This window comes from Acinonyx jubatus, chromosome E1 (genome assembly GCF_027475565.1).
Source record: "Acinonyx jubatus isolate Ajub_Pintada_27869175 chromosome E1, VMU_Ajub_asm_v1.0, whole genome shotgun sequence".
NCBI classification, from domain to species: domain Eukaryota; kingdom Metazoa; phylum Chordata; class Mammalia; order Carnivora; family Felidae; genus Acinonyx; species Acinonyx jubatus.
The window spans coordinates 44,597,387-44,621,423 of NC_069397.1; the positions used below are offsets into that span (position 1 = coordinate 44,597,387).

The 24,037-nt window shown below is 33.4% G+C and overlaps 1 protein-coding gene across 10 annotated transcripts in view; it reads left to right on the plus strand.

The window, feature by feature from the left end:
* TANC2 (tetratricopeptide repeat, ankyrin repeat and coiled-coil containing 2) overlaps positions 1-24,037 on the plus strand; it is a 365,567-nt gene that overhangs the window by 46,032 nt on the left and 295,498 nt on the right. For all 10 annotated transcript variants that reach the window (XM_053211751.1, XM_027047991.2, XM_053211753.1 and 7 more), the window contains exon 2: positions 14,651-14,744. In XM_053211751.1, coding sequence (XP_053067726.1) covers positions 14,678-14,744 — 67 coding nt within the window. In that variant the 5' untranslated portion in view covers positions 14,651-14,677. The remainder of the gene's footprint in view (positions 1-14,650; positions 14,745-24,037) is intronic.

Sequence of the window (24,037 nt, forward strand, 5' to 3'; positions counted from 1 at the left end):
AAATTCAGTCTTTACCCAGATCTACAGTGCCCTTTAAAATCTGAACCCTAACTATCTCTGTGGCCTCATCTACCATTCCTTCTTATTCTTCTCCAGCCACATTGGACTTCATTGTTGTTCCTTGAACATTCCAAGCTCATTCCCGCCTCAGTATTTTTGTAATTGCTTTCTCTCTGGCCTCGATCTTCATATACATTCTGAAAGATTACGTTCTCATTTCATTCAGATCTCTGCAAATGTCATCCTCTCAGACAAACTTTCCCTGATCTTATTTGTGTAAGATAGCACCTTCTCTCACTCTTTAAATGTTGCCCTTCTTTATTTGTCTTCATAGCATTTTTCACTCCTTGAAATTAGATCATGTATTCATTTGTTTACTTATTGTTTCTTTTCCCTTCTAAATTAGCAAAAATCTTGTCTGGCTTTTGTTTTAAAGCTTTATATTTCCAGGGTGCCTGGGTGGCTTAGATGGTTAAGCATCCAACTCTTGATTTTGTCTCAGGTCATGATCTCATGATCTCATGGTTTGTGAGGTTGAACCCTGTGTCGGGCTCTGTACTGGCAGCATGGAGCCTGCTTGGTATTCTCTCTCCCTCTCTCTGCTGCTTCCTCCCACTCTCAAAATACACTAAAATAAATGAAATAAAAATATAATAAAATAAAGAAGTAAAAAGTGAAGTCAAATAAAATAAAATAGAGCTTTATATTTCTAATACCTAGAATATTGCCTGATATATAGTAGAAAATGATAACTCTTAGTTGAAGGAAGGAGAGAACAAGAGATTTAACTACATATATAATGAAGATTAAGAGCAGGAGGATATTGCATGTAAGTTTTGGTTTACAGATTGAAAAGTTAGAAGAAATGATTTTTTGAAGAAAAATTTAAATTATGATATTTAAAAATAATTGGAAACCTACTTATGTGAAAAATCTGGAATAGGTAAATCCATAAAAAGCAGATTAGTATTTATCAGGAGCTGGCTTCTGATTCTTGTATATTAAGTATATCAGGTATATTCGTATGTATTAAGTATATCAAATATTTATTAAGTATATCAAACTTTCCCCCTGCATTGCTGAATTGATTGATTTTTCACAGTATCCCCTCTTCCTCATACATATCTACTGTGGGTTTTGTGTGTATGTTTGTGTGTGTGTGTTACCTTTTAGATAAACCTTCCTTATGTCTCTTATCTCTCTTTTTATCTTTTAATTTCATGCTTTAAAAAAAATTTTTTTTAACTTTTTTTTTTTTTTTTTTTTTTTTGAGACAGAGAGAGACAGAGCATGAACGGGGGAGGGTCAGAGAGAGGGAGACACAGAATCTGAAACAGGCTCCAGGCTCTGAGCTGTAAGCACAGAGCCCGACATGGGGCTTGAACTCACGGACCATGAGATCATGACCTGAGCTGAAGTCGGCCGCTTAACCGACTGAGCCACCCAGGCGCCCCAATTTCATGCTTTTTTAAAGAAAATGGTTGTTTTCTGTCCCTGTTTTATGAAGGCCATCTCTTACTGTATTGTCTTTTGGATTTGAATTAGATCCTTTGAAAGGGCATCCCTTTCCTTTGATTAGCTAGCTGGATCATAAACTCCATGAGAGAATGGACTGCTTTTTTATCATTAGCACCTAGGACAGTACATGGTGCTTGGTAGCATGAAAATACATGTTTGCTGAATGAATGAGTGGGTACATGTTCCCTTTATTCTGAAGCATTTTAAGAAAATATGCTTCATATTGATTTACAATATTTTCTATGTTTATCACCAGATGTAGGGTATGGCTTGGTCTTGGTTTTGCCATCCATTTATTCATGATTTATTGAGCCTGTAGAATGTGCCAGTCAGTGTGTAAGTACAAGCATGGCAGTGAACATGACAAGCATGGTCTGTTGCCTCATAGGACACTCCTATGTTTAGTGTGGAAGTTGAACATTGTAATTTATTAGTGTTATAAAAGATCAGGAAAAAGGTGTTTAAGTATTGGGAGTTATAATTAGCGGAACTAATCTAGTCTGTGGCATGAGTGAAGGTATATTCTGACTGGTTAGAAAAGTTAGGTGAATTAGAAAGGATAAAAGATGAATAAACAACTTAGTGACAGTGCTGATTTACTGGGCTAGAAAGTAGTAGCTACAATTAGAGGAGAGTGACAGAGTAATGGCAATCGATTAACTAGAAAGGGAGGTATTAAGAAAGGATTTTTATTTTTCAAAGTTGAGAGGATTTTTGAGCATAGGGAAATGCTGATGGAAGGAGCCATTAAAGAAAGAAATTCAAAATACAGAAGAAGTAAAAATATAAAAGGTCCCAAGAAGAATGGAAGTGGGTGGAGTATAGAGCAAAGGTAGAGAATTTGAAAGTAATACATTTATCTATCTACCTATCTATTTTTATAGTGTTAGTGACAGAGTACATTTATTTTTATCCTATTTAGATTGATAACACTTTCTTCTGGAAGGAATTTATATGATTTTCTTTAAAAATTTTTTCAATTCCAGTGTAGTTAACAGAGTGTTAAATTAGTTTCAGGTGTACAATATAGTGATTCAGCAATTTTATACATTACTCAGTGCTCATCAAGATAAGTATACTCTCAATCCCCTTCACCTAATTAATATATTTATTTTAATAGGAGGAGAAGGTGTGTTAATTGGCTTAAATTTGTAGGTTTGTTGGTAGGTAGTTGAAGGAGTTCTTACGATTTTGAAGACATGTGTTTTTCTTTGTGTTAATAGGAGCCAAAACCATTGGCTGAGAGTGATGGAGAGAAATGAGAGGTCAAACAGTGTTGAGAAGGAATTGACTAGAGAAAAACAGTAAATTGCTAAACAGTGAAAAGGGTCAGTTGAAATTTGCAACTGTGGATTTCTAGTGTATCAGTCTAGTCTGATGACATGACTTTTCTCCAGTAGTGCTTAATGGCCTTGGCAGAGTAGAATCAGCTTGAATTTTGATTTTTGTCTGGTGTATGGAACCAGAGAACAAAGGGGCTAGGGAGTTTGGTCAGAGAGTGATTGAAATGATAGGTCCAGTATTCTCATTTGGTGAAAGGAAACGAAAGACCGGAGGAAATTGATGCCTAGAACTCAAAAGCCTTCATCTGTATCACTATATTTGTTGAAACCACTTCCTAAAATCTGGAGGAAAAAAGTTTTATGTATATTTTCTTGTGCTGTTGCATGCCACACTTCTATTTATGTGCCCATCTTTTTCTTTGGTGATCTAACTAGAAAACTTTAAGATTGTATAGGTTAATAGCAAGATTTGAGGCTAAGATTTAGATTTCTGTACACATTGCACATCCATGGCGCACCCCAATGCTGTTGTTTTTTGTGATATGTTATGAGACTCAGGTGTCTTGTGAACTCTATAGCTATGGTGTAAATTTTTAATCAGTGTGTGAGGTTTATTTTTGTCACAACTATGTATTATTAGTTGAATGTCTTTTGGTTTGACTATAGAGCTGAGTTAAATGATGTGGAATAACTTGATGTAAGAAGCATAGAATTACTTTAAACTGGTGCCTCCCCTCAAAAAAAAATCAACTGTTTTCCCTGAGAACTGAGAACTTTTGCTTTTACATATAAAAAGATAGATCTAGAGTAGTATAATAAACAGTTCTTGAATAAGAAGAAACTTGGACAGGTACATTATTAGTGTGGCAGCTGCACGCTTTTATAGGTGTTTGAGACATTGTTATGTGGTAATAATAACTATGTTATACATGTTTGTTGCTATTGTGATTGTATTCATTTTCTGTTGTTCTTGTAACAAATTACCATAAATTTAGTAGTTTAAAACAACACTAAGATATTATATTTTTTACAGTTCTGGAGATCAGAAGGTTGAAATGGGTTGTATATGGGCTAAAAACAAGGTTTTAGCATAGTTGTAGTCCTTCTGGAGGCATTAGGAGAGAATCTGTTCCTTGCCTTTTCCACTGTTTGGAAGCCACCTGAATTTCTGGGCTTATGGCCACATCACTTTGACCTTTCTTCTGTCATTACATCTTCTGAGATTGTTCTGCAGTTTTTTCCTGTTATAAGGACTCTTGTGATTACATTAGGCTTATCTAGATAAAATCTAGGATAATCTCCCTTTCTTAAATTTTTTAACTTAATCACTTCTACAAAGTCCCTTTTGTCATGTAAATCCTAGAGGTTAGAATATGGATGCCTTTGGGAGAGGGCCTTTATTTTATTGACTTTGTCCTTTTTCAAGATTGTTTTGTCTATTCTGGATCCCTTGTATTTCTGTATGAATTCTAGAATTGACTTCTTGATTTCTGCAAAGAAGGTAGCTGGGATTTTGTTAGGTGTATTGCACTGAATCTATAGATCAATTTGAAGAATATTGCCATCTCAACAACATTAAGCTTTCCAATTCATGAACATGGGTGTCTTTCCATTTAATTAGGTCTTTTTAAAGTTTTTTCAATGATGCTTTGTAGTTTTCAGCATACATGTCTTGTGCTTTTTTGCTCATTTTATTCCTAAATTTTTAAAAATTCCATTTTCCATTGCTCTTGTAAATGGAATTGTTTTCTTGATTTCATTTTTGGATTTTCATTGCTAGTGTATAGAAATACAATTGATTTTTGTGTGCTGCAGCTTTGCTGAATTCTCTTATTGCTCTGATGGGTTTTTTTTGGTGGATTCTTGAGAATTTTCAGATATAAGGTCATGTTATCTGTGAATATAGATAGATTTACTTCTTCCTTCCCCATTTGGATACTTTCGTTTCTTTTTCTTAATTGCCCTGGCTAGAACTTTTGTAACAATGTTGAATGGAAGTGATGACAGCAGGCACCCTTGTCTTATTCTTAATCTTGGGGGGAAGTAATGTCTTTCAGCATTAAGTAGGATATTAGCTGTAGGTTTCTCATAGATGCCCTTTATCAGATTGAGGAAATTTCCTTCTAAGTGTGTTTAGTGTTTTTGTCATAGAAGGGTATAGGCTTTTGTCAAATGCTTTTTTTGTTGTTGTTGTTGAGGTGATTATTAGAGTTTTGTCCCTTATTAGTATGGTGTATTACATTGATTGATTTTTCATATATTGATGGTTCATTTCTGTGAATGACCTTGCATTTCTAGGATTCACTCATTGATTATTGAATGTGAGAAAATTCATCTGTCATAAGGTTATCTGAAGACTCATAGTCTGAGATATTTTACGTGATCAGTTTCACCTTCATAAGAGTTGAGAGTGCTTTTGTCTCTCTTTTTGTATTCATCTTCTCATCTAATACTTGTAAAACGTCTTCCTTTGACAGTATTCTTCTCTGACATTTTGGGCAGAAAATGAAAATTCCTGTATTCTCAAATGTGTTCTCTGAGGGCTTAAAAAAAACAAAAAACAAAAAACAGTGGCTAGAAAGCTGGTGTCTCCAAACTTGTGTCTTGAAAGTTGATGCAACACTTTAAGGCAAAGTGATAAGAAAAGCAAAGGAGGATATAATAGTGATAATTTATTTCATTGTTGAATCATTCTTTTAGAAAATTCCAGATGTTTCTATTTCCTTCTTTTTTTCCCCCTGTTTTTCGTAGTGAACAATACTGTGTAATAATAAAGCAATTTATCCACTGAATACCTTTTCTAAATCCTGTTATCTCATCTGGGTTGTTTCCCAGGCATTGTTTCCTAGGCAGTGCACCTCAGGGGCTCAGATGGTATTTGTAGCTATAGTTGGGTAGGAAGGGCAAACTGAGGACATATTGATCCTTGGTCTGTGTTATAAAGATCCAGAATCTGGGATGAATTGAGAACTCATCAATTGTAAATCCATCTGGACAGATTACCTATGCTAAAATAATTGCTTGAGTTGAAATTTAGAAGTTAGGCAGCTTAGCTTAATGGGGAGGAAGGTTCTGAAGGGTGTAAGGAATAATGCTATCTTTTAGATATTTTTAAAATATGTATTTTTAAAATTCAAGTATATGTGTTAATTTTTAGTATGTTTCATTAAAACCATGTATTATAAAATATTACCACTTTTTTTCAATGTTTCCATCACATCTACATCATTAACCACTGCATCCTTTCATACAATATTTAAAAATTTCTTTGAAATTTTGTAAATGTGTGATTGTGTATGTTTTGTTCCCTTACAGAAATTTCTCTTAAGGGAAGCTTTAGGTTGATACATGCTGGAAAATGGGTAACATTTACTTTAAACATATATAATTTACTTTTTCGTAGTTATACCAACAGGTTGTTTTCAAGGGGTCTCTGAAGGCATTATCCAAATTAGCATTGTGGAGAAAATCATAAAAGGAGGTTTTGTTGGTTATCTGGGTAAGGAAAGATAATACTCATTAATCCATCATTTGGATCACTATGCATTCTTGTTTTTGTAATTAGAGTTCTACAGATAATGTCTTACTTTATTACCTTTCCTTACTTTTTATTTTCTTACTATTTGAAACATTTTCTTCAGATCCCATGGAACTTTAAAAGCACTTGAATGGTGTAGTTTATCCACTAGGCATAGTTCTAATGTCAAGAAACTTGTTTCTAGAATTGGAAAACAAAAATATAAGAATAGGCCAATCCATCACAAAACCAAAAATGAGAATAAAAATAATACCAAGCACTCAAAATGGAAAAGGATATAGAAAAAGATTTTTTTAAGAAAGCTGGCTTATACTGAAAGATACCCTCTGTGGAAAAGCTAATGGGAATACCATAATTATTTAGCCTGAGTAGTGCAGAAGTGCTTAATAGTTAATTTGATTTCGTTATTATTACATAAACATTTTTATGAATAAAATAGTGCAAGACTATATTGAGTAATAGGTTGAGTCTCCAGCCTTGGTGGACCATTTAGAAAATAGTCAATACTTTTCTTGAATGGTTTAGATCAGGTGTCATAAGCATAAAATGCTTAGGGGCCATGCAGATAACATAATGTTTGAATCAGTTAAGTTTAAGACAATTAGAAATGACTGGGGGGATGTGAATGGCTTCTTTGGTATCTTACTGCCAGAGACTTTTACTTGCCAGGAATTTATTTGATGATTTCTCCTGAGAGAGTTACCATTTTTAAATTTGGATATATAATTTGGAAAAAGTAAGATGAAATTTAGCCATATATTACTGTCATAAATCCAATTAGATGAAATTGCCATTTCCCACTTAGCTTCAATTTTGTGGAGTTTCTATATTAATATTTTATTACAATAAATTTTCTGGTGATGTGTTATCTTGAATAAGAAAGTCATTTTATCAAAGTATAACTATGAGATGGATAATTAGTTTTAAATAAGTATTTTATGTTTCATTTTATTCTTTATACATTTCAGTCAACTTTTATAAAATATTTTAGGACTAGCAAAGAAAAAAATCTCTACACTTCAAAAAGTGATCATTGTAATTATTTTATTGCATACATCATCGTTTTTTACTTAAGTTAACCTTAGAATATTATCTTGGCTTATTTTTAGACATGAGATTTTTATTTATGTTTGGCTCCTGGTCTAGTAAATTTTAAATAATGGTTTAGTCACATAATCTGTGCTGTTAATTTTTTTTCATTTTGAGACTTTGAAGAACTGTACATATATATTCAAAGTTATATGTATATAGCTATATAACTTCTGAGTTAGGCAGAAGTTTGAAGTATGACTAGAATTTTCTTGTCTGTTTCTCATATAAATATTTGAACTTGCCTAGAGAATTTCTGTTTCCCTGGTGCTTAATCATCCTAGGTAGTGCCCATTGTTATAGTTAATTCATAACCTGTTCTTGTCTATTGAAATTTACTTGTATTGTGTCCCCTTACCTCTTTAACAGGTTAGTAATCTGATGAATCCAGTTCTTTGCTCAATTATTCATTCATTTATTTACTCATTCAAGAAGTGTTGAGAGCCTCCCATGAGCTAGGCATTGAGGATAAAAAGAGTTAAGACCAGGTTTCCCTTATAAGGGATTTGATTTGGACAGTGATATACAAACTGAAGAAATATAATTGATTAATTCAATCAATATATATTTGGCATCCACTGTTTACCAGGCACTATTCTCCAGTTATGGGTTTGCAGCAATGAAACAGGCAATTTTCATGTCTTCATGGAGCTTATATTCTAGTGGGGGGACAAACAGGTATATCATTTACAGATGAGTATTTGAAGAAAAATCAAGCGTAGGAAGAGTTGGGTGAGAGCTTTGGAGCATAAGTCATACCACAATGTTGTCCCCCTTTGAGTTAAAGGAGATGGTCTTTTGTACCTCTGTATTAAAAAGACATTGGTGGCTCTAGTTAGCCTAGATCATTCTCTGAAGGTGGGAACAGCTCTGAGCCATTAATTAACACCTGAGGAATGTGTACTCTGATCCTGTTACAGGGATCTGGGTAGGATGTCATAGAGTCCACTAAAGCAGGGTATCTTTTCTTTTCCTCCTCAGTGTGTTTTGTCGTAATTTTTCTTGGTACATTTGCAAAGACTAAAGCCAACCTGTAACAGTATGTTTCTTTCTTTCTTTTTTTTTGTGAACTCACTAGATTAAGGTAAAATGAGTTAAAAGGCATTATTTCAAAAACCAGAGTCAAATGGAATAATACTTGAGACTTTTAATTAGGATCATTAGATTTAGAACTTTCATAGTTTCAGTTAATGTTTTAAATAGATTGTGTCCCTTGTATAAGAATAGGCACTGAAGAGGAGGACCAAAAGCATGGGTTCAAATATGGTCTTAGGCTTATATTAGCTGTATAACTGTAAGCATGCTATTTTACTTTCCTTTATCTCAAAATTTTCTTTAAAACAAAGCAAATACCACCCATCTTGAGGTTTCGTTGGGGACTAAAAGAGATCATACATATAGAATATTTTACATATTTTGTTGATGTTTGTATATTCATAGAAAATCTTATACATAAGAAAATAGTTTTTCATTCTCTTTCAAGAAAATAAAAATTGAGGGGTGCCTGGGCGGCTCAGTCTGTTAAGCCTCTTACTTTGGCTCAGGCCATGATCTCACGGTTTCTGGGCTCAAGCCCCGCATCCAGCTGTCTGCTGTCAGCATGGAGCCTGCTTCAGATCCTCTGCCTCTCCTTCTCTCTCCCTCCCCTGCTTATGCACTCTCTCTCTCTCTCTCTCAAAAATAAGTAAACTTAATCTGATGTGAACATTTACTGAATCTTGACATACATACATCTGTGTATTCCAAACTCCTTCAAGATACAGAATTTACCATTATCTTGGAAAGTTTCCTTGTGCCTTTCTCTCAGTTAATCCTCACATCTACATGCAAGAGACAATCATTACTCTTGATTTTTTTCTACCATTAATTACTACATACACTTTCATGTAAGAGTCTTTTATTCAACATATTATATTTTAAGATTTGTCTGTGTTGTTGAATATATGAATTATTGCTGAGTAGTATCCCACTGTATGAAAATCCCACAGTTTATCCATTTTCCTACTGATGGACACCTGGGCTACTTTTTGGCTGTTATGAATAAAGCTGCTATGAAAATTGTCAATACTAATCTTTTTATGCACATGTTGTAATTCCTCCTGGATTATATAATGGGTGGAGTCATAGGTATATGCTTAGTTTTATAATAAACTGCTAGACTTCTGTCCAAAGCAGTTATACTCTTACACTAAAACAATATATTAAGAGTTTCAGTTGCTTTTCATCCTGGTCAATATTTGATATTGTCAGTCTTTGAAAAGTTTGCTCTTCTAGTGAAGCATAGTGTTGGCTCTTTGTAATTTGTATTTCTGCAGTGACAAATTGTGTTATCTCTTTCAATATGTGTGTTGGCCATTCATATATCTTCTTTATAAAAGTGTCTATTCAGATCTTTCACCCATTTAAAAATTTGACTGTCTCTTTACTGAGTTGTAGTTGTTCCTTATCTTGGATATCAGTTCTATGTTAGATATGTGTTTTGTGAATAATTTCTCCCAGTTTGTGACTTGCTTATTCGTTTTGGTGATGTTAATTTTTTATAAGTACATGTTTTTTAAAAATTTAATAAAGCCCAAATATATCATGTTTTTCTTTTATGGTTATTACTTTGTGTGTACTAAGAATCCTTTGCCTGTCTCTAAATTATGAAGATACTCTTCAGTGTTTTCTTCTAAAAACTTTCTTATTTTAATGTTTATGTGATGTTTAATGCTTGATTTACTTTGAATTAACTTTCATGTATAGTGTAAAGCACAGATCAAGGTTAATTTTTTTAAAGTGAATATCTATTTGTTCCACCACCACTAGTTGAAAAGACTTTCCTTTACTCATTAATAACTTGGTATAAAACAAAAATGACCATCTAAGTGTAGGTCTTTTTCTGGGCTACCTATTTAGTACTATTGATCTGCTTGATGATACTTATGAGAGTACCATACTGTCATGATTTCTGGAGCTATAGAGTAAGTCTTGAACTCAGGTCGTATAAACGCTGTAGCTTTTTTTGTTAGTTTCCAAGATTGCTTTGGATATTGTAGGCTCTTTTGTATGCATTTTATGCATTTTGTATGCATTTTAGAATGAACTTCTCAATTTCTCCAAAAAATGACTGCTGGAATTTAAGATTGTTGTCTCTTTAGAACATTATAGGGAGAATCAACATTTTGACAACAGTGAACTTTCCACTCTATGAACATGGTATATCTCTACATGTTTAAATATTCTTTAAATTTTCTTTTTAAGTAACCTTTGTAATTTTCCATGTCTTCAATTAAGGATTTTTGAGTCCATGTTCATAAGATATGTGGTCTGTAATTTTCTTTTCTTGTAGTTTCTGTTAGGTTTTGGGATTAAGAGCATGATGCCCTCATAAAATATTTTTGGAAGTATTCTGTTTTCTTAAGGAAATTTTATAAGATTGGTATTGTTTGTTCCTTAAATGTTTGGTAGATCTATATAGTAATCTGGCCCTGTAGTTTTCCTTGTGGGAGGAGTTTTGATAAGTTCAATTTCTTTAATAGAGATAGGCCTGCTTCAAATTTTCTGCTCAATTTTGTGTCAGTTTTGGTAAGTTGTATTTTTCAAGGAATTTGTTTTAAATAAAATGTTAAATTTGTTGTAAAGTTGTTATATTATGTTCCTATTTTAAAAAAGCCTTTAAGGGACGCCTACGTGGCTCAGTCAGTTGAGCATCTGGCTCTTGATTTTGGCTCAGGTCATGGGATTAAGCCCTGTGTCAGGTTCTGTGCTGAGCATGGAGGCTGCTTAAGATTCTCTCTCTCCCTTTGCCCCTCTCCCCTGCTCACGTGCTGTCTCTCTCTCTCTCTCTCTTAAATGGAAAAAAAAAGGTCTTTAATATCTGGGGCACCTAGCTGGCTCAGTTAGAAGAGCATGTGACTCTTGATCTCGGCGTTGTGAGTTTGAGCCCCATATTAGCTATAGAGATTACCAAAAAAATAAACTTAAAAAATAAAAATAAAAAAGACTTGAATAACTAAAATGATGCCCCTTATTTCCTTTCTGATGTTTGTAATTTCCCTGTTATTTTTTGATCAGCCTTGTTAGGGGTTTATTAATTTTACTCCTTTTCAGAAATCCAGTGTTTGGCTCATTGATTTGATCTTTTTTGGATTTGTTTTCTTTATCATCTGTGTCTACTCTTTACTCTTTCTTTCCTTCTACTTTCTTTGATTTGCTGTTTGTTTTTGAACTTTTGAGATAGAAGCTTAGATATTGATTTTCATTTGTCTCTTCTAATACATGCATTCTTCTTTACATTTATTTACAAGTATTGTTTTAGTTTCATTTTCTATGTTTCCATAGTTTATATTTTCATTATAATTTATTGTAAATATTTTTAAATTTCCATGATGATTTATATACTTTTATTTTTTTGACTCGGGTAATTTAGAAGTATGTCACTTAATTTTCAAGCAGTAGGGGAGTTTCTCAATTTTTGAAAATTGTTCACTTCTAGCTTAATTGCCTTGTAGTCGGAGAATATACTCTCAGAGACTTCAGTCCTTTGAAATTTAATGAGATTTGCTTTATGATTCAACATATGGTCCATTTTGGTATGTGTATTGTGTACAGTCTATATTCTGTTTTTATTTGGAAGAATGTACTATGTATATTAAGTCTGGTTGGTCACATAGTTCAAATCTTCTGTATCTTGGTAAAAAATTTTTTTCACCTGCTTAATCTTGTAGTGATTAACAAAGGTGTGTTAATCTCCCACGTGATTATGGATTTGTCTGTATCATCTATTAGTCTTGTTGTTTGAACTTTTTTTTTTTTTTTTGCTTTATATATATTAAAGCTTTGTTATTGGGTCCATTCATACATAGAAGTATAATATCTTTTTGTTGGTATGACTTTTTAATTATTAAGAAATGTCTTTTTTTTTTTTTTTAGTAGTGCTTATTGCCTTAAGTTGACTTTATCTGATATTGGCTTAGCTATGACAGTTTCCTTTTTATTGTTTTTTTGGATAGTACACTTTTCCCCATCATCTTATATTTAATCTTTCTGTGACCGTAAATAGTCTTATAGTAGAGGGAATATTTAACATAATAACTATAATTTGAGTTTAAAGTTACTATCTTACTATTTGTGTTTTAATGATGTGCACTGTGCCTTTTCTCTTCTTCTTTGGTTCAATGAAATATTTTAATTATTCTTTTTCTCACCTCAGTTAGCTTTTTTAATGGCTATCCTAGAAATTACTACATGAATTTTGAGTTATTGCAGTATGGTGTAGGTTATTACCTCTGCCACTTCCTGCATAATGCAGATATCTTAGAAACTTTGACTCCCATTTACTCCAGTTCTGACTTTTTAAAATTGTTTTCATGCATTTTAAAATTTTAAACTTAACAAGATAGTAATATAATTATTTTTATGTCATTGTTCATGGTCATTGTTCATGTTTGCCAATATTTACCTTTTTTACAGCTCTTACTTTTTGCATTTGTTTTTTTTTTTCCCTAGTATTATTTTCCTTCCTTTGGAAGAATTTGTTTTTAGTATTTCTTTTACTGATAAATTTTTATTTGTTTTTCTGAAACCACTTTTATTTCATTTTCATTTTTTAAACATTTTTTAAACTGTGAATAGATTTCTTAATTGGTACCTATTTTCTTTCAGAATTTTTTTTAAAGTTTATTTATTTTGAGAGAGAGAGAGAGAGAGAGAGAGAGAGAGAGAGAGAGAGTGTGTGTGTGTGTGTGTGTGTGTGTGTGTGTGTGAGCAGGTGAGGGGCAGAGAGAGAGAGAGGGAGAATCCCAAGCAGGCTCTGCACTGTCAGCACAGAGCCCAATGTGGGGTTCGGACTCATGAAACTGTGAGTTCATGACCTGAGCTGAAATCAAGAGCCGGATGCTCAGTTGACTGAGCCAGCCAAGCACCCCTTTCAGAATTTTAAGAAGTCATTCCATTGTATTCTGCCATTCATAATTTCTGTCTAAAGTTATTTTTCAGTCTGTTGATTGTTGCTTGCTATTTATTTATTTTTAAAGTTTATTTATTTTGAGAGAGAGAGTACAAGCAGGGAAGGGACAGAGAAAAAAGGAGAGAGAGAATCCCAAGCAGGCTCAGCGCTTTCAGCACAGAATCTGACGAGGGTCTCAATGTCATGAACCATGAGATCATGACCTGAGCTGAAATCAAGAGTCATTGTGCTTAACCAACTGAACCTCCCAGGCACCGTGATTGTTGCTTATTTAAATCTGTTTTTTCCTCTAGGTCTTTAAAGATGTGACTTTATATCTTTCACTAATGTTAGAAAGTTCTTGGTTGTTATCATTTCAGATATTGCTTCTGGCTTATATTCTCTCTCTCTTCGTCTGGGAGTTCAGTCATGTGTGTGGTAGAAGCTTTCAGTGGATTCCATAGGCCTGTTTTTCTCTCTTTTACATTTTTCAACTTTTATTTCTCACTGCTTTGGTTTGGATATTTTTTTGGAACATCTGTTTTAGTTCAAGTTTATTCTGTTCAATCTGCTAAAGGCAACACTTTGGAAATTTTGCTATGAAGAGTAAGGATATAGGAGCAGTAATTGGACCATGTGGGAATAAAGAGAGGTACTTACTTTTCGTTTTTGGTTAGACATACTAACATGTTTATGTTATGATTGAAATGATTCAGAGAGAAAAAAATTAACTCTGTGTGGGAAAGAAAAGGAAGATGATTTTTGGCTAAAAGTCTCTGAGGAGGTGAGAGAGGACATAATCCAAAGCACAACTGGGAGAACTTTGCTTTGATAGAAGTGGGACATAAAGAGAATAGGCACTAATTTATTAGTGGTCTTTGAGGTGGAATTCTGGCTTGCGATGGAAAATGTGCACTGTTGTAAGTTTCTAGACTCTTAAACTTTGGGAGTGTGTGTGTTGGGCATATGGGAAAATTGTCCAAGAAATAGAGAGTTAGTGAAAGAGTAGACTGTATTGAGAGCTACTTAATACTTTCTTCTACTTCTGTGTGCCCTCAGTGATAGCTGCCTTTATCTTTTATGGTACTCAGAGTACTACAGTGTACTTTTAAGGAAATACTTAAATGTTTAGTTAAGTTAAATTAATTAAATGTTTTTCTCATACCATTAAAATTTCTTTACTATATATTTGAACATAGTTAATTCCTTAAAGTGCATTTAAAATTAGTTATTAATAGTATTTTGAATAGGAAAATCCAGGTTTCTAACATTTTCCCATATTATCTTTTACAGTTCTGTGAGTACTAGAATAGCACAACCATGTTTCGGAATAGTCTCAAGATGCTTCTTACTGGAGGGAAATCAAGTCGTAAAAACAGATCAAGTGGTAAGTGACTATGCTACATTTATTCTGTGTGCTATTTTAGAAAGGGAAGTTCTTTTAGGGATCTGAATTGATGCTACAACTTTATATATTTATTAAGTGGTTAATTTTTAAAAAAAGGAAGTTTACATTTCTCTAGGCTGCCATACTCTTTTTTTTTTTTTTAAGTTTATTTATTTATTTTGAGAGAGCGTGAACAGGGGACAGGCAGAGAGGGAGGGAGAGAGAGAATCTCACGCAGGCTCTGCACTGTCAACATGGAGCCCAGTGCAGGGCTCAAACTCACTAACTGCGAGATCATGACCTGAGCTGAAATTAAGAGACAGATGCTTAACTCAGTTATCCAGGTGCCCCAAGGCTGCCATGCCATACTCTTAATATAAGACGTAGGAACACTTAAATATTTACCAGGAACAGTCAGATAAAGGAGTTTGTGGATGAAACATATTTATTTCTGATATATGAGGGAGTAAAGCTTCTGTGTACTACTTATTAAAAACTTTCTAGACATAAATTATTTTTTGAATTAACATAGGAAATTATTTCATTCTTAGGCACCCTTTGGGGAATGAGACTATAGAAATAGGAACTGCCCTCAAAGGGTTGTACAGAAAGTGAAATATAAACTTCGATTTTTACAGTCATTAAAATAAAGTTTATGAAGTTTGTTTTAAGAATAAGGAGATAATTCTTAAGCTTTTAAGGTAAAAAACATAAACTTGTATGTATACTTTTTTTGGAGAAATGTTGGTAAGAAATGTAGTAAATGTTTTCTGTTAATGGGTTGTAGATACTTATTGTTTCAATCTTCTGATTTTCTAATTTTTCTGCAATTTTTACAAATTTTACAAATTTACATTGGCGGTATATTCATTATTATTCACTTAAAAATGTTTTTAAACTCTCATTGTGATTTCTTCTTGACCCATAGGTATTTAAGGTGTAATTGTTAATTTCTAAACAGTTGGTGCTTTCCTGTTTTCTTCTTCTTATTAACTTAGGTTCCATGTTAACAGTATAGTTAAGTTCTGTTATATTATTATTTTATTTTTTTGATTAAAAAAATTTTTTTTACTGTTTATTTATTTTTGAGAGAGAAAGACAGAGTGTGAACAGGGGAGGGGCAGAGAGAGAGGGAGACACAGAATCTGAAGCAGGCTCCAGGCTCTGAGCTATCAGCACAGAGCCTAGTGCAGGGCTCGAACTCACTGATGCAGGGCTTGAACTCAGCAACCTTTGAGATCATGACCTGAACCAAAGTCGGATGTTTAACGGACAGAGACGACAGTCCAGGTGACCCTATTTTTTTGAGATTTGCCTTACAGCTCTGCTTATGGTCAATTTTTAGGGAATGTTCTAGGTGCATCTGAAAATAATATGGATTCTACAGTTACTGGGTCTAGTGTGGGTCAGTTTTGTTAATGGTGGTACTCAAATATTTTATACCCTTATTTATTTTAAAGAAAGTATTTGCTGAGAAAGATGTGATTAAATCTCACACTATGATTGTGGAATTTTCTCCCGTTTCTCCTTCTGGTTCCTGACAATTTTTGCTTTATATATTTGGAACCTATGTTATTAGACACACTGAAATTTAGAATGGCTGTATCTTCCTAGTGAATCTGTTTTACCATAATTAAATGTCCTCTTTATTTCTAATAATGTCTTTTGTTTGAAAGTTGACTTTGTTTAATATTACTGTAGCTATCCTACCTTTCTCTTGATCACAGTGCTTGCAGAGTATAATTTGTTTTATTCTTTTACTTTCAGCATTTCTGTATGGTTTTACTGTTAATAGGGTATAGTTGAGCTTTCTTTTTTTAATTTATTCAGACAAATTTTTCTCTTAAGGGAGATGTTGGTTAATCCACATTAATTCAACCAATGATATATTTGTGTTTAAATATAACACATTACAATGTGCTTTCTACTTATACTGCCTGTTCTGCATGCTTTCTTCTTTCTTGCTTTATTTTTGATATATCAAAACATTTTTTATTATTCTGTATCTCTTCCTTTTGACTTAGAAATTACATATTCTTGTACTTCTTTCAGCGCTTACCTTAAAGATTAAAACATCAATCAAAGTTTGATGTCAAATGGTACTTTTCCTTTCTTCTTGGACAATGTAAGAGCCTTACATTCATTTCCCCTGAATGTATTTTAAACTCTACAAGACATTATTTTTGTTTTATATACTCACCATTATTTAGGTTTACCTATATATTTGATCATTTCACTGATTCTCATTCCTTCCTTCATCCCTCACTTCTTCTAGATGGGATCACCTTTAATTTTGTCTGGAGAAGACCCTTTAGTATTTCCTTCATGTGGCAAATTTACTTTGGTTTATGTGGAAATGTCTTTATTTTGCCTTTATTTTTGCAGGATATTCTTGCTGGGAATAGAGTTCTAGATTGGCAGTTGTCTTTCAACACTTTCAAATATAGTTGTCTTCTGGCTTTTTTTTTTTTTTTAACTTTTTTAAATGTTTATTCGTTTTTGAGAGACAGAGACACAGTGTGAGTTGGGGAGGGGCAGAGAGAGGGAGGCACAGAATCTGAAGCAGGGTCCAGGCTCCGAGCTGTCAGCACAGAGCCCAACGTAGGGCTTGAATCCACAAACCGTGAGATCATGACCTGAGCTGAAGTCAAATGCTCAACTGACTGAGCCACCCAGGAGCCCCTGTCTTCTGGTTTCTTGAATTATTTCTGGTGAGAAGTCAACTGTTAGTCTTAATTGCTGCCTCTTTAAAGGCGATCTTTTTTCTCCTTGTTTTTAGTTTTCTAGATTTACAGTGATGTGCCCAGGAGTGGTTTTCTTTTTTTTTTATTATTATTATTAAAGTAGAGTTGACATACAATGTTATATTAGTTTCAGGTATACAATAGTGATTGGACAATTAGTATACTGTACTTTTCATCTCCATGACTTGTTTTATAACTGAGGGTATGTACCTCTTAATCTCCTTCACCTTTTTTGCCCTTCCCCAAACCCCCTCCCTTTGGCAGCCACTAGTTGGTTCTCTGTATTTACAAGTTTGTTTCTATTTGGTTGGTTGGTTGGTTGGTTGGTTGATTTTGTTTTTTAGATTCCACATACCAGGGAAAACATATGATATTTATCTTTCTCTGATTTTTCACTTAGCACAATACCTTCTTCCATCATTGTTCATCATCTATTTATGTTTGTAGTGTTTCTTGAATTTATGGCTTGTTGGCTTTCATCACTTTCAAAAAGATATTATCCATTATCTCTTCAGATTTTTTCTCCCTTCATTTTCACTCTTTCCTTTATTTTTAGGACTCCAGTTATGCATTTGATAGACCACATGCATATCATCTCTGTCTCTTAAAATCTCTTCCTATCCTTTTCTCTCTATATGCTTTATGCAGGATATTTTCTTTTTGATAAGGCTATCTTACAGTTCACTAATTCACTCTTCAGTGGTGTATAATCTGCCCTTAACTGTATTCAGTTCTTAATTTTAGTTTTTTGTGTATTTCAGTCCTAAAAATTCCATTTGCCAACTTAAATTTTTTTGAAATAAATTTAAGCTTACTGAAAGGATGCAATAATAGTACAAAGAACACATGCCCTTCCACACATTCATGAGTTTTTAACTTTCACTGCATTTATTTTATCATTCTCTCTCTGTACATACATACATGTTCTGTCTCCCTCTCTCCCCAAGTCTGTCTTCTCTCTCACACTCACTTTTTAAAAAATCACTTGAGAGTAAGTTAAATACATTATGCCCCTTTACTCTTTAAAAATTTTAGTGTGACTTTCTTGAGGAAAGGAGGTTCCTCTATATAACCACAGTATAGTTATCAATTTCAAACAGTTTAACATCGATATACTTTTTGTCTAATCTACCATTTATTTTCCACATTTTGTCAGTTTACCGAGTAATTTCCTGTGTAGAATTTTCTCCCTTCTTCCCAAGCTCTAATAAGGATAAGGCATTACATTACTTGTCATGTCTTTTTATTCTCATTTAATTTGAAATACTCAACCTTTTTTGACATTTTTGAAGAATAAAGTCTCTCTTTTTAAAAGTAAGCAGAAGCCCCTAATTTTGTGTTGGATTTTTTTTTTTTTTTTTTTTTAATGACTAGATTCAGGGTATGTATCTGTGGTCTGAATGTTACTTTATGTTTTTTCTTCTTGGGGCATCACAGCTGGAAGGCACAGTGTCCATCTGTCTCTCATTAGTGATTTTGATCACCAAATCAAGGTGCTCTCCAGGTTTTTCTGCTAATGGATACTGATTTTCCCCTTTCAACTTAAAAACAATCAACAGGGAGACGCCATTTGATTTTTTTTATGGTTTTCATTTCTTTGTCAGTATTCTCAGTCTTGTCTCTTATGTCCCTAAACATAGTAAAATCTGTGTCTGGTAACTAAATGTGTCTGTTTCTATTGTCTCTCTCTTTTGGTTTTTACTAATGTTATTTCATTTCCTTGTTTGTCTGTATTTTACTTTTTAGTTATTTTTTTGAAGTAAACATTTTATTTTGGGTTAAATTTGGATTTAGAGAAAAGTTGTAAAGATAATACAGACAATTCTCAATACCACTTACCCACTTTTACCCATTGTTACATCTTATATTATTATGGTCCATTTGTCTGAACTAAGAAACCAACATTAGTAAACTATTGTTTACTAAACTGCAGATCTTTATTTGGATTTCATTAGTTTTTCCATTAATGTCCTCATTATGTTTCAGAATCCAGTCCAGAGAACCACATTACACTTAGTTATTTTGTCTCCCCACACAGTTTGATTGAGTTTGGCAGAAGACAGATAATTATTGGCATCACTTTTTGATCACATGCACACACACACACATACTCATAGAGATCAGAGATCTGAGTGGTTTCCAAATTTGACACCTAAAGAAATGGCTTATCCCAAATTTATTTTCTGGCCTAGAACCATGATTTTCTTAGATACCTTCAGTTGTTCACTTTTGACACCAGCACTAGCATTTTCTATCACTTCACAGCTATTACTTTCTATAAGATATTAGTAGAAATCAATAAAGTCATACTAGGATGCAGTTGTGAATAGACTTTTTGATCTGAGTACCAGATAAGCGACTTATGTATACATACTATTCTGATTAAAGGTAGGCATCATATTTGCACTTTAGCAAAATTACAGATGATTATATCTTAGGCTTCAGAGTAAGTACAACTCTAGCAGAGATATTATTAAATCCATACATGTCAGGGTTCTACTGTAGTATTAAAGCTAATTCCTTTTGATTTACTAGGTATTTAATTATGTCAATAATGATTTTGGGGGGTCTCATTTTACTATTTATTCTTCTCCATGGTTTTTCGTGTAAAATGTTTATAATTTAGTGTAGTTATAAGTTAGATTAGGTATAAAAATAGTGCTTTGTATCCTGTGTGAAAAGAAGCCAAATGTACTCCAAGGTAGGAAATTATAAAGCAAGAATAAATTTTATATTTTAAAAAAAGTATACCTATCGAATAACATCATTAGTGTTTTCATTATTATTTTTTTCTTTAACTGTTAATGAATAATTGGGTGGACTTTATTCTTTATATTAACTTTTGCTCCTAGCTTATATTTAAGATTCATAGGGTAAGCTTTCTCATAAGCATAATTATTTGTTTTGTTTTAGGAAACTAACTTAGTATTCATTTAAAAAGAATTTGTAATAAAGGGAAATTGTCTTGTTGTAATTTGTATTTTAAATAGTTGATCTGAACTTTTGTGTAGGCCACTATATAAATATTTCACAGAAATAGATTTTATATCCAAAAATAACAAATGAATTTTCTCAGGCAAAGTTTTTTCCCTAAGCGTATGTAAATACCAGTTTTATAACTGAATTTTATAACTTCTTTCAAAATTTTCATGTAAAAATTATTCTTGATACATGTAGGACTAGATACATGTAGGACTCCTAAGTTTTATGAAAAAAAAACACAATTGTATGGCTCTTTTTAAAACATTATGAGTTATAAAGGAAATATATATGTTTCTCTTTTTTAAAAGTTACGTTTAGGGGTGCCTGGGTGGCTGAATCAGCTAATTTCCGACTTCAGCTCACGTTGTGATCTCACAGTGTGTGAGTTTGAGCCCTGCATCAAGCTCTGTGCTGATAGCTCTGAGCCTGGAGCCTGCTTCAGATTCTGTGTCTCCCTCTCTCTCTCCCCTTTGCCCACTCACACTGTCTCTGTCTGTCTCTCTCTCTCAAAAATAAACATTAAAAAATTAAAAGTTATATGTTTATATATTTTCTTAATTTTTGTCTTAACTTACTATTTTAAACATGCAAGTAATTAGTGAAAGTGAAAATATGCTTCTTTGAAAACATTTGACAAAATACAGCATCCTTTCTTGATAAAAACCATTAAGAAAGTAGGGATAGAAGGGTCATACCTCGAGATCATAAAAGCCATATTAGGAAAGACCCAATGCTAATATCATCCTCGATGGGGAAAAACTGAGAGCTTTCCCCCTAAGGTCAGGAAAAAGACAGGGATGTTCACTCTCGCCACTGTTATTCAACATAGTATTAGAAGTCTTAACCTCAGCAATCAGACAACACGAAGAAATAAAAGGCATTCACATAGGCCAGGAGGAGATCAAACTTTTATCACTCTTTGCAGATGACATGATACTCTATATGGAAAACACAAAAGATTCCACCATAAAACTGCTAGAACTGGTCCATGAATTCAGCAAAGTTGCAGGATGTAAAATCAATGCGCCGAAATCACATTGATTGGTGCATTCCTATACAACAATAATGAAGCAACAGAAAGAGAAATCAAGGAATCAGTCCCATTTACAATTGCACCAAAATCCATAAAATACCTAGGAATAAATCTAACTAAACAGGTGAAAAATCTATACACTGAAAACTATAGAAAGCTTATGAAAGAAATTGAAGAAGACACCAAAAAATGGAAAAAGATTCCATGTTCCTGGATATGAAGAACAAATATTGTTAAAATGTCAACACTACCCAAAGCAATCTAAATATTCAATGCAGTACCTATCAAAATAACATCAGCATTCTTCACAGAGCTAGAACAAACAATCCTAAAATTTGTATGGAACCAGAAAAGACCCTGAATAGCCAAAGCAATCTTGAAAAATAAAACCAAAGCAGGAGGTATCATAATCTCGGACTTCAAGTTGTATTACAAAGCTGTAATCATCAAGACAGTATGGTACTGGCACAAGACCAGACATTCAGATCAATGGAACAGAATAGAGAACCCCGAAATGGACCCACAAATGTATGGCCAACTAATCTTTGGCAAAGCAGGAAAGAATATCCAATGGAATAAAGACAGTCTCTTCAGCAAGTGGTGCTGGGAAAACTGGACAGCGACATGCAGATAAATGAACCTTGACCACTTTCTTACACCATACACAAAAATAAACTCAAAATGGATGAAAGACCTAAATGTAAGATAGGAAGAGGATTGCAAAATCCTCGAGGAGAAAGCAGGCAGAAACCTCTTTGACCTTGGCTGCAGCAGCTTCTTACTCAACACGTCTCCAGAGGCAAAGGAAACAAAAGCAAAAATGAACTATTGGGACCTCATCAAAATAAAAAGCTTCTGCACAGCGATGGAAACAGTCTGTAAAACTAAAAGGCAACCGACAGAATGGGAGAAGATATTTGCAAACAACGTATCAGATAAAGGGTTAGTATCCAAAATCTATAAAGAACTTATCAAACTTAACACCCTAAAAACAAATAATCCAGTGAAGAAATGGGCAAAAGACATGAATAGACACTTCTCCAAAGAAGACATCCAGATGACCAACTGACACATGAAAAAATACTCAGCATCACTCATCATCAGGAAAATACAAATCAAAACCACAATGAGATACCACCACACCTGTCAGAATGGCTAACATTAACAATTCAGGCAACAATAGATATTGGTGATGATGCAGAGAAAGAGGATCTCTTTTGCACTGCTGGTGGGAATGCAAACTGGTGTAGCCATGCTGGAAAACAGTATGTAGGTTCCTCAAAAATTTAAAAATAGAACTACTCTATGACCCAGCAATTGCACTTCTAGGTATTTATCCAGGGGATACAGATATGCTGTTTCGAAGGGGCACACACACCCCAGTGTTTATACCAGCACTATCAACGATAGCCAAAGCATGGAAAGAGCCCAAATGTCCATCAATGGATGAATGGATAAAGAAGATGTGGTATATATATATACAATGGAGTATTATTCAGCAGTCAAATAGAATGAAATCTTGCCATTTGCAACTATGTGGTTGGAACTAGAGGGTATTATGCTAAGCAAAATTAGAGAAAGACAAATATCACATGACCACTTATATGAGGACTTTAAGATACAAAACAGATGAGCATAAGGAAAGGGAGGCAAAAATTACATAAAAACAGAGAGGGGAACAAAACATAAGAGACTCAAATATGGAGAACAAACAGAGGGTTACTGGAGGGGTGGTGGGAGGGGTATGGGATAAATGGGTAAGGGGCATTAAGGAATCTACTGAAATCATTGTTGCACCATATGCTAACTTGGATGTAAATTAAAAAAAAGTAAATCAAATAAAAATAAAAAAATATGCTTCTTTGATAGATGTTAATGTCATTAATTGGTATCATTGCATCATTGTAATTGTAAACCATCATTCAAGTATGAATGGGAAAAATAACTGCTAATTTCACATATTCGAGAACTCAAAGTATAGTAACCTAGTGTAACACAGCTGTCGGAAGAACAAAACTTGAGGGTATCTCCCAGCAAAGTAGAAAATAAATGTAAATAAAGCAGGAGGTATAGAAAGAAAAGCGGGCCAAAGTAAATAAGTAAAACTTATAGTTAAATATAAATAATTGCTGATAATAATGTTCTACTATAACAAGTAGAATTTATGCCAGGAATGCAAAGATGTTTATATAACAGAAAATCAACACGTTTTTAACTTAGAAAAAAAATTAAAAACCACATTGTTGTAGCATTATATTCTGAAATAGCATTTTATAAAACTGAGCAGCAGCCTTTAAAAACATCATCAAATAGAAAGAAAGGTACTTTAAGTATAATAAAAGCTAGTCACCAAGTCTAAAACTAAACATCATACTGAACAAAAGAAGTACTGCAGCCACTTCTACTAAAACAGAAACATGGCCACGATTTCTCCTGTTACCACTCTTTTTCACAATTGTTTGGAAATTCTAGTATATATTAAAGACAAGAAAATAAAATAACTAGTATAAATATTGGAAAAGAAAAGACAGTGT